Source organism: Arachis hypogaea, chromosome 15 (assembly GCF_003086295.3).
Source record: "Arachis hypogaea cultivar Tifrunner chromosome 15, arahy.Tifrunner.gnm2.J5K5, whole genome shotgun sequence".
Taxonomy (NCBI): Eukaryota; Viridiplantae; Streptophyta; class Magnoliopsida; order Fabales; family Fabaceae; genus Arachis; species Arachis hypogaea.
In genome coordinates, this window is record NC_092050.1 from 73,359,579 (window position 1) to 73,371,632 (window position 12,054).

The 12,054-nt window shown below is 34.1% G+C and overlaps 1 protein-coding gene across 7 annotated transcripts; it reads left to right on the top strand.

Moving 5' to 3' along the window:
* Positions 1-248: 248 nt before the first annotated feature.
* LOC112750310 (CSC1-like protein At1g69450) lies at positions 249-9,507 on the top strand. 7 transcript variants are annotated; one of them, XM_072216363.1, is made up of 12 exons: positions 249-370; positions 543-610; positions 1,238-1,570; positions 1,722-1,877; positions 2,045-2,108; positions 2,556-2,765; positions 3,318-3,515; positions 3,637-3,935; positions 4,134-4,410; positions 5,134-5,409; positions 5,623-5,856; positions 9,093-9,507. In XM_072216363.1, the coding sequence occupies exons 3-12, from the start codon at positions 1,290-1,292 to the stop codon at positions 9,246-9,248; spliced, it is 2,151 nt and encodes a 716-aa protein (XP_072072464.1). In that variant the 5' UTR covers positions 249-370; positions 543-610; positions 1,238-1,289; the 3' UTR covers positions 9,249-9,507. The 7 variants fall into 7 exon arrangements, with proteins under 7 accessions (XP_072072464.1, XP_025654742.1, XP_029149262.1 ...); XM_025798957.3 differs by lacking the exon at positions 249-370 and having other exon boundaries at positions 441-610; XM_029293429.2 differs by lacking the exon at positions 249-370 and having other exon boundaries at positions 441-610; positions 1,722-1,857.
* The last annotated feature ends 2,547 nt before the right edge of the window (positions 9,508-12,054 follow it).

Sequence of the window (12,054 nt, forward strand, 5' to 3'; positions counted from 1 at the left end):
ACTTAAATAAATTTGGATAAAAAAATATTTAAATTTGTAACAATCCTGAAATAAAAACTTTTCACATTTAGTCTAACTATTGTAATGTGCTTATATTTTTTCAATTTTGCTTGCCCTGCCCTAGAAAAAGGAAAAAGATGGACCTAGACCAATTTGTATTCCTAAACAGAGTTAACAAAGGAAAAAAGTGTCCATATTTGTGATTAGGCCAACAAAATATCAGTGACTGACAGTTGCAAAGCAAACCATTTGTTTAGCTTTTGAGTCATTGACCATTTCAAGTTTCAACAACCTTTCAACTCATGACCAAAAAAAAAAAAAAAAAAAGAAAACCACCTTTCAACTGTACTCTCCACTTACTCCATCATAGGTATGGACGTATGGTATTGGCCACTCTCACCTTTTGCCCTTTTTATTGAGTAAATGAGTATTGTTCTATTGCCATATCTTATTTGTAAATTAGAAATATAAAATGATAACCGAGCATTGTCATGATTTTAAATGTATATTTTTTATTATATTGTCAAAACTGTTGTTGGCAGAATAGCTAGAACTTGGGAGACACATGAATGAATGCTCTTCTTGTTCATTTCAACTTCAAGAGGAACTGGTAAGCTTTCTCTTACTTCATCTCTTTCTCTGTTTCACTTTCTGGGCCTCGTATCCATTTTTCTTAAACCGATATTCTATTTTCTACTCATTATTAGTAAAACTAGTTGCCGTACTTTGGGAATTTCTGAATGTGGGTGTCGTACTGTGTTAATACACATTGCATGTCAATGTCAATTTCAACACTTTGTATTTGCATTTACTTTTTTTTTTTTTGTGGGGTGGGGGGGCTCTTTTGTGCAACTCAATTGTCGTTCTATGACCCCATTGTGGGCCTGGAGCTTGCTTAGTGATTTAATGCATACACTTACTTGAACTTACGATATAGCTTTTCTTTAGATTCTTTTTAGTATAATCAAATAATCTAACCAACATTGGATTAGTCTGAGTGGTAGGCAAGCTGGTCTGCATGATGTTCTTGAGTTTGTCTCCCACATGTGGAGAGGCAACTTCTCAGACATATTTTTCTAATTCTATTTTTGGTAACTGGTAATAAAGAGGCTTCAAGTACTAGTGATTTAGACAAAGCATAATTTCATGACACACATTAGGTCTAATTGGTTATTTCCAAACTTAACTCAAATTTGAACATTCTTTGACTTTGCTTTTCCACTTATGTTTCTTGCAGAAGGCAGTCATAACTTTCTGGGTTCCTTAGCGATCTTGTTTCATTGGGAAACATGATTGTCTCTGCTCTGTTAACTTCTCTTGGGATCAACACTGCCCTCTGTGTGCTGTTCTTCATTCTGTATTCCATATTGAGGAAACAACCCCGCAATTATGAAGTTTATGTGCCGCGCCTTCTGGCCAAAGGAACTTCTAGGAGGCGAACCCATTTCAACATGGAAAGACTAATACCTTCTCCAGGTTGGGTTGGAAAAGCTTGGAGGCTCTCTGAAGAGGAACTGTTATCTTTATCAGGCTTAGACGGTGTTGTGTTTATGTGCATTATAACCTTCAGGTATCTATTCTTTTAGGGAGTATGTAACCTTAACCTTAATCGGAACACAATTGATGTTGCAATAAACTACTCACACTTGAAATTCCAATGTTCTTTTGGCAATTAAAGTCATATCTTATTTAAATTGAGTTCTTGTGTTTCTTTGGCGCAGCTTGAAAATTTTTACTTTTGCTGGGATTATTGGGATCCTTGTCATTCTTCCAGTAAATTGTTGGGGAAGTAACCAACAAGATTTCGACATCACCAACTTCGCCAATAACTCCTTGGATGTGTTCACCATATCAAATGTAAACAGTGGCTCTAACTGGTGAATACTACCTCAATACTTTTGTTGCCTTAATTGAGCTGTGGCCTTAGAGAACTGAACTTTATTTATAGAAGAGTTTATCTACTCTGCACTTATCTTTTCTTACTTTGCAATATGGTATTGGGATGTATGTGAGATTTATTGTCCTATTATCATTTTTATTTCAGGTTGTGGGTCCACTTCTCTGCTATATATCTTGTCACTGGATTCATTTGCTTGCTACTGTTTTATGTAAGTCCATGATCTTGTAGCTCATGGAAGTCATCCCCATGGTTAGGTAGCATTTGGTTGTTGTTCCGACACAAACAAGATACAGACGTTTGAGACCAAAAACTTAAAACCGTCACTGTCCTCATAGTTATCAGATAGTTTATATACTTTCGGAATATAGGGACATACATGACATGTCTCAAGGATGATTTTTTAAGTCAATTTTTGAACCTCCAAAAATGAAGAGAAGCAAGAGACACATTTTAAGATGAATATGCAATGCATAAATATTTGTTATTTCTGTTGCTGATATATAGAATATTAAAAAAAAAAAAGAAAAAAGAAAAATAATAACATGATAATAGTTGTGTCTTATTCATTTATTGTTGTATGCAAGTTGATATAATTTATCTGAGAAGCAATAGTTGAATTTATTACTCATTTGTCAACATTATTTTCAATTTCCAGGAATATAGATACATATCTTCAAGAAGAATTTCTTTTTTTTATTCATCCAAACCTCAGCCTCATCAGTTTACCATTTTGGCCCGCAGCACTCCTACTTACCCCGGTTGCAGCATCAGTGATAGTGTTGAGAACTTCTTTAAAGACCTTTATCCTTCTATATACCTGTCACATGTGGTTGTTCACCGCACAAGTAAAATCCGGACACTCTTGGTGAGTACTGCGTTGAGATTTTAGTTTTTGTAAATTTATATTTTACTCTTCTTTAAGGGGTTCAAAATTTTGTGGCTTTGATTCTGTTCTACTTATTTGTTCACTCAAGATTTTTTAGTATTTCCTAAGAATCATAGTATGGATAACATAAACTCGTGTAATCAGCAACTTCAGGGAAATACAAAATTACTTATTACTCCTATATTCAGAGTACAATGTTGAATAACTAATTAACAACTTTCTAATAATAGTAGGTAGTAACCTCAGAGACAGTTATAATCTGACTTTGAAGTTTACCATAATTGACTAAGTTATATAGATTTACTAAAATTTCTGTTGCCTTTATGCTTGTATAGAAATTATTGATTGAGATTTCATGTTTGGCCTAATTAGTGCTTCCCCTCTATGAAATGCTTGTTAACCTGTTAGCACACAGCCATAAGGTGAATGCTATGCTGTTGATCAAGCAAACTGCTTTTGCAGACTGTATTTCTTTTTCATCTCTAAGAATTATGGAACTCATTTGCATACCTTTCCCTTTGTTCAATGCAGAATGAATCCAAACAATTATATAAAAGGATTACTCGGTTACAGTCGGATTCAGATCCCACTCTACCACAGCATAATTGTTGTGGCATTTTTGGACTTTGTGGACGGAAAAGTAATCTCCGAGAGCGTTACGAAAAGAAGTTAGAGGACATTGAGGAGAATGTAAGGTTGAAGCAGTCAGAGGTTTTATTGGCAGGAGAAGTATGTGCCAATCTCTCTGTTCTCATTTTTCTTTTATTTTTTTCTTCCAAAAATGAGATATAGTTTCATTCTTGATTTAAAGTGCATTCTATTAATTTAAATCTGTTCTTATATATGCAAGGAAGCTCGAGCTGCCTTTGTGTTCTTCAAAACTCGTTTTGGAGCTGCAACTGCTTCCAGTTTGCAGCAGTCCATCAATCCCACCCTGTGGAATACTGAACTAGCTCCAGAACCTCATGATGTTTACTGGCCTTTCTTTTCCGAGTCGTTCATGCAAAGATGGATTTCTAAGCTGGTCGTTGTAGCTGCAAGTATTCTTTTCACCATTTTATTCCTTATACCTGTTGTGTTTGTGCAAGGGCTTACCAACCTTAGTCAACTGGAAGTTTTATTTCCCTTCTTGACTACTATTCTGACAATGTAAGCTAAATTGTTGTCAAATATCTGCATATCGTTTCAAATTTTCATAATGGTCAATCTCATTCTAACTATTCTTTTGGTTAATAGTGATGCTATGTATTTTAAATTTGTTGACATCGCTAGCTTTAGCTTAATGTATTGTCTTCTCAATTTTATAAAGCTGAATTAGTTAGCCTTTGGTGAATCTTTATCTTTCAGAAAATTTGTGAGTCAAGTGATTACTGGATACCTTCCCAGCCTTATTCTCCAGTTGTTTCTGAAATTAGTGCCACCTGTTATGGAGTTCCTTTCCGCCATTCAAGGACACATCTCGCATAGTTCTATTGAATTGAGTGCAACTAAGAAAGTTCTGTGGTTCACAATATGGAATGTGTTTTTTGCAACTGTGTTTTCTGGGTCAGTTCTATCTATGCTGTCTATTTTGCTTGATCCCAAGGGCATTCCTTCAAAGCTGGCTGCTGCAGTTCCTGCGCAGGTTGGACGATTTTTCTCCCAGTTGTAATGCAATCTTGTCGTCCTTATAGTTTTACTCAATTTTTAATTTGGTCCATATAAGCAAGTTCTATAATGTACAAAAATTTTTAATCAGGCCTCTATAGTTAAAACATTTTTAATCAAGTACTTATATGGTACAAATATTTTTCAATTAGGTTCCTCTGGTTTAAAACTTTTGTCATCATGCACCTGTATTAAATGATGATTTTTTTTTTCAGAATTTTCTTTTGCAGTAAAAAGACTTGATCACAGAGTTCTTACTCTACTGGATTGAAATTATTTGTAGAGTATAGGAACTTGATTAGAAATGTTTCAAGAATACAGACTTAATGAAATTTTTTTATACAATAGAGACTTGACACAAGCTTTTAAATTTTAAGAAACTAATTAAGTTGGATAAAACTATAAGATCCTCCAGGATAATTTAATCTATATTCGAATATAAAATATCTGGTGCAAGTTGGGTAACATTTTCTTTTCAAATGTCAAAGTTTCACAAAACTATCCAAATTATTCCCATATGATAAAACAACTAATGGTCTACGCTCGAACCATGTTTCATGTTCCATAACTAATTTGATCTTAGCATGTCTTTCGTTGTCTGTTCATTATGACTTTTGAACAATATACAAGACATTGCTGTCCTTAAAATTTTTTATTTTGTGGCTTTTAGGCAATTAACTAATTTTTTGTTTTATTGTAGGCATCATTTTTCATTGCTTATGTTGTCACAACAGGATGGACAAGTGTGTCATCAGAACTATTCCGTATAATCCCTCTGATTTTCAGTTTAATAAGAAGGCCTTTCACAAGTCCAAGTGATGAATTCGAAGAAGTCCCATCTATTCCATACCACAGGGATGTTCCAAGGATCCTTTTCTTTGGACTTCTTGGCATTATCTATTTCTTTCTGGCTCCACTGATTTTACCATTCCTATTGGCCTATCTGTGCCTGGCATACATCGTGTTCCGCAACCAGGTTTGCATTTCTTTAGTGTATATTCTGATATCTATCTAATTCTGAATTAGTTATTTGATTTTCCTCCATAAATAGTTTCTATAATGACTAATTTTATGCAAGGATCATTTTCTTTTGGTTTATTTGGGATCCTGAAAAGTTAAAGTAGTTTTTACATATGAAACTAGTATTCATATATGACTTGTACTAATCCTCTGTCTATATATGATACAGTTTATGAATGTATATGCACCAAAGTATGAAACTGCTGGGAAATGTTGGCCAATTGTGCACAATTCAATGATATTTTCAATGGTACTCATGCACATCATTGCAGTGGGAATCTTTGCACTGAAAAGACTTCCCCTAGCATCCACCTTGGTTGTTCCTCTTCCGATCCTCACGCTTCTCTTTAACGAGTACTGTCGGAAACGGTTCCTACCAATATTTGTCGCATATTCTGCAGAGGTAAATTTCAAATCTAGAAAGTGACTATTAGTCTCCAAAATTTTTTACAGTATATGTTAGAAGAGAGATTATTGGGAAGAATTATTGAGAATATTACATTAATTGAACAACCGATACAAGTAGTTGAGATCCTTCTTTTAAAAAGGTAGCTCAACTAATTGCACATGCAACTGTAACTAACTAGTCATAAAACAGATAACAGAAACTAACTTCTTTCCGTAAACTATCTTGAATAAATAAGCTAATATCTCCTCTCAAGTTGGAGCATATACATCAATATAAGCCTAACTTGGCCATGAGAAACTGAAATTGAGGAGCATGTAAGGGCTTTGTTAAAATACCTGCTATTTGGTGCTTACTTGGTGTATAGAGGAGCTTCACTGTCCTTGCCTCTGCCTTCTCTCATTGAAATGACAATCTATCTCCACATGTTTTGATTGCTAATGTAGAGCTGGGTTTGTGTTATATTTATGGCCATATTGTTGTCAGAAAACAGCATAACTGAATCAATGTGGATGTTGACGAATTTAACGTGTCCAATGATCCACACTATTTCATATAAGGCATTAGCCATGGCGTGGCACTCAGATTTTGTGGAGCAACGATGGTTTGCTTCTTTGTCTTCCATGAAACTATCTAATCCCCGAGAATGTTCAATACCCAGTTGTGGAGCACCTGGGATCAATGCAACTCCCCCAATATGCATCAGCATATACCGAAATATTAAACTTGGAGCTTGCTGAGAGTAGCCTTTGTCTCAGATCTACCTTATGGTATCTCAGAACTTGGTGGACAACATTCATTTCAAAAGTGATGTCAGAACGAGAAATAATAAGGTACATCAATTGGTCAATGAGCCTTCTGTAAACTGATGCATCTGGGAGATGCTCAGCTGCTGAATCTCTAAATTTCAAATTAGCATCCATGGGAATTATAGCAGGTTTGCAATCCAGGAAATTCGTGTCTTCTAGTAGTGAGTGTGTATTTCTTTTGGGAAAAGTAAAATCCCATCTTAGATCTTTCGGGTTTTAATCCTAGAAAAAACTTGAGATTGCCTAGTGTCTTGAGCTTGAACATATCTTTTCAACTTCTCTTGTACTTTGTTTACGTTGGTAATGCTTACGGTCCAGCTATGACGATATCATCCACGTAGACTAGAAGAAAATTTGTGCTGTTGTGAATGAAAAATAATCACTCTTGCGTTGACTGAATCCTTGTTTAACTAGAGCAGAATGGAACTTGTTATACCACTATCTTGATGCCTGATGTGATTTGTATAGTGATCGAGTTAGTTTGCGAACCAGCCCTTGTTTCCTTCTTGAGCGTCCAAGAGGTAAATCCATGTATACTTCTTCAAAGAGGTCTGCATTTAAAACCACATAATGTCCAATTGAAGTAGGTTCCAATACTTTGCGGTTGCACTGATGTGAACTCTAATAGTGGTGATTTTTGCCATGAATCTAAGATTTAGTTTGGTAAAACTTTTATTTTTCAAAAATAGTTATTAAAGATGGTTTTTTATTTTTAAATAAATAGTTTATTTCTTTTATTTACCCATATACGTAATTTGCAAGTAAATTACCAATTTAAGCATTATCACCTATTTCGTTTACAGTGTAAAAGAGTCGATAATACACATATCTCGTTTACACTATAAACGAGATAAGATACGTTTGTTAGACAAAGAAATTGGGTGCACACGAGGCACGTGTCGAAGCAGGGTTTCAACATATCTCCTTTACAATGTAAACGAGATACGTATGTTATCAACTTGTTTATACTGTAAACAAGATAAAGCCATACTAAAGTCATTTACATTGTAAACGAGATATAGTATGATAAATTTAACTCAGCGATAAATGGATCTGTAAGTAGTAGTCTTGGTCACAAGCAAATCACTTCTTCTTACCCTTTTTTCTTCTCTGTTCTCTCAACAGGTTTAGTAAGAATGTCTAATATATTCTCGTGAGTTTATATCCTAATTGTCATATGAGAATGGGTGACGGTGGGATTAGTTTTGAGTGTGAAAGTCCTATCCTACTGCATACTTGTTGATTAGGTTTTTTGTCTAAGTTGAAGAGCCTAATATTGACGAGTTTGAATGCTAATGGAACAAAGGAAGTTAGAAGAGTTAGGTATATGTTGTTTGCACCGATGGAGAGTAGAGTATTTCGGTTTCGTGTTTTTTGGTTGGATGACGATGTGCATGTGAGATTGATGTTTGATGTACATGGAAAAATCATAGCCCAACAAGTGATGGAGCTTTTTGCGAAGGTTGGTGACGTAGGTGGTGATAGTTCTAGACACTCAAATTTTGTCCAAGATGACCCACCTCTTGCACCACCACCTCTACATTGTGCTAATCCAGTGAGACACATGAAGGTGGATTAGTGAGGAGTAGAATGAAAAATACGTTGCCGAGAGCAACGAAAGTGGTTCATCTGGGGATGATGAGAAATTGTACCAGAGACTCCGGTCGGTGGAACAGTTGGAATCTTCTGTCTGCCCCAAAGCCAGTTCCGGAGTTGTCAGTTGTACCTAGCCACAGTCAAACAAAAGCTATGAAATGTGGGTCCCCCTTCTGCTTCAAATGCAACAAAGCTTAAAGGAAATTGATGCTCCAAAATACGTGTCTAGTCTAGAGTTATGATACGGTAGTTTCATTAGGTGTGGATGAAGTTCTCCTCCAGCACTGTAGAATTTTTTCCTTGTTAAAAAGAAAAAGGAACGGAGGAGTTTTGATTGCAGAGTTATTAAATTTTTTGGGCAGAATTATTGAGAAGATTGCATTAATGGAACAACTAATACAAGTGGCTGAGGTCCTCCTTTTATACAAGGCTGCTCAACTAATTGCACATGCAACTATAACTAACTTTGAATAAAACAGATAACATGAACTAACTTCTTAACTACGTCCTATAAATTATCTTGAATAAATAAGCTCACATAAATTCAAAAGAAAGCAACAATTTTGTAGCTATGTTTTGGTAAATGTCTCATGATAGAAAATGTAAAGACATTTCTAGATTAGGCAAGTGCCCCCAGGTAGAGACATTTCATCTGTTTTTTATATTTATATCATCCTCCAAACAATTTTTTCTCTCCTAGTATATCCCTGTATATTTCTATCTCGAATCTTGTGGGATTTAGAAAACAGGGCTTAAAAGAACATAAGATTGTTGCATGTTGCATTCAATCCATTAGTTATGATTGCGATTTGTGTTCATGTTAAGCAGAGTTTGATAAAGAGGGATAGGGAAGACGAGAACGATGCCACAATGAGCGTGTTTTATGACGGATTGGTAAACGCTTACAAAGACCCTGCGTTACTTCCAACTCAGTACTCATCAAACAGTGGCGATCTTCGCAGTGCCCTTATATCGGAAGCTTAATGCCGAGCCACAATATTTTCGTAGTATCTTATAGTGGTTCATTTGTGTTTATTCGTCCCCTCATTCATGTTTCAAGAGCTAAGGAATGCATTTGTTTGTGATGCTTTTGTGTGCAGATAGAGAACACTCGAATTTGAATATAGCCGTTTTGTCTCTGTGCATTGGTTTTTAGTGCCAACGGTAAAAGCAATCTTTGGTTTCGAGAAAAACAAATTGCACCAAGAAAATTCCACGTTGGAGTTGCTCTAATTTACTAAATAAGCTTTACCACTCTCAACATTTTTATTTTCAAAATCATTTTTCTCTTAAGAAAATCTTAAAACGATAAACATATTATCTTTCTGTTTAAGATTATGATGAGTTCAAATTAACTAGTACTTGTAAAATTACTGCCAATGAACTATAACTCAAACAATATGTATTTTGATAATCCTTGTTATTAAAGAATTGATATAGATTGAATTCGTTATCAATCTTCTAAATTACTACTAAACTCTTATAAATTTGCATAAAACGTAAACGCACTTTAAGTAGGTAAGTTCTATGGTGGCGTGCGATTGAGTGGCTAAAGGTGGTTAAAGGTGGCTAAAGTTTGACTGACCATGACATGTAGCAAAGAGAATCTCTCCATTAAGTGAATCAATGTTGCATGATTGCATCTCTAGTTAAACGCAGTAAGTGAGAGTAGGATGCTCCAAGGATATTTGGGAGATTTTCCCAACCAATAACTTTTTTCTGTTACATGGGTCTAGTATAAATGGATCAAAACATGAAATGAAAAATTTGGTTGGCTCTTTCAAAAAAAAAAAAAAGAATATGTTATTTGAAAATGCAATCTCATTTAATAGATACTATTGTATAATAATATGAAATTTTATTCATTATTTTTAAAAAGGATAAATATTTTCTGTTCCTAAAAGAATTATTCGTATGAAATCCGTGAATATGCAAACATACCTTCCTAATAAATCTTTGTTTAGGAATAAATTTGTTTAAGTCACGTATGATTTATGTTAATTTTTTAATGAGTAATTTGCTCTCTTGATTTATTATAAGATTGAAAAATCTCTTTAAATACGAAATTTAATGGTATAAAATTACTTCATTAAGGATTAATTTAAAATAGATTGAAATGACCTTGTAGTATTAATTGAATTCAATTTCAACAAGATTAAGAGTTTATTTAGGTGAGTTTTTAAAATAATTAATTTTTTTAAAAGATCTTTTAAAATAATTTGATATTTGAATATTTTATGTAAAAAAATAATTTTTTATTTATTAATTATATTTAATTACAATAATATAAAAGTACCTATTTATGTATTTATTATGTTAAAAGTATTTTTCTAAGAAAAAAATATTTAAAAAAATAAATTATTATGATAAAAAAAACGTAATCGTAATTATGAGTAACGCTTAGATTCAATCAAAAATGTATTCAAGTGCTTGAATTGACATAACAGATATACTATCAGCGGTGTGAATCATTAAAACAAGTTTAAAATTTAACACCAACTTTACTAACAATTTATATTTCTATTGACTAAAAAAAATACAATAAAAAACAAACAAAAACCAAAACTTATTATTCATAATTTTATTTCATCAGTGTTAGGAATTCTTCACTAAATAATTCCATCATATTTTATTTTACGATGGACAATTTACTATTATGAAAATATAAAATTATAAATAAAAAATAGTTAAAATACATTCATAACGATGATTAATTCACTATATATTTATTTAGTAAAGAAGAAAATATCTTTTGTAAGCTATATAATTGCAATTATAAATATGATTTAATACTAAAAACAATGACATACACTTCTAATTAATTTTTAAGATAAATAATATCCCTTTTTTCATTATAATGTCATATTCATCTGAGTGGCTGAATAATTTGGTTATGGATTGATTATTGGTGTTTTAATTAAAAATAGGTAATGGAGGCTCCAACACATGAGAGGCGTGTTGCATGCAGCATGTTGGGTGCGTGATTGCCACGTGGCAAACTCTGGTTTGCTTGGGACTGTAGCACGTGGGGGCGTGTTACATATGGGTTCCTCTTATTGGCTGATGAAGCAACACGTGGAGGGCATACTGAGTCAGCACGTGGAGGGCGTATTGCCACGTGTCTCACTCTAGTTGGTTGGTGATCCAACATGTGGAGGGCATGTTGAGTGCTTCCATTTATATAAGGCAAAATTCGGTACCATTTTCATTGCGAAGAAGAGTATTCTTTGATTGTGTTGTTAGTGTAATACAGGGTACCGCAAACTTGGTAGTACATCGCAATGGTGAGATTATACGGAATACTCATGAGAGGGTGAGATTTGTGTGTCAGAATTAATTTTCATTTGTGGTTCTATGCACCATGACATTCATGGAGCTTCAGAATAGTCTTTGTCAAAGAATGGAGAATGGTAGGAGAGTGAGTAGTGTTCTGTACCAAAATTCGGTCATAATTTTTGGTGGTCTAATACAGTTTGATATTATGTCGATCATTGACAAAGCGAGTATGCAGAATATGTTTCAAATTCACCGGTAGAGTCAGATGCGATAACCACAGATGAGGTGTATGTTGAGTTTGAAAATGTAGAGGTAAATGGGATTCAAAATGATTTAGATATAGAGGATGATAGAGCTGCAGTATACGAAGGAATGAATAGTGACAGCGAAGAGGACTTCAAAGCCACTTTTGAAGCTGGCGACGAAGACGAGGATGGTGATATGGGAGTTGAGGAAGTAGCGGAGGATGTAGTGGTTCATCCCTCAGTTAGTCAACCAATGAATATTTTACCTT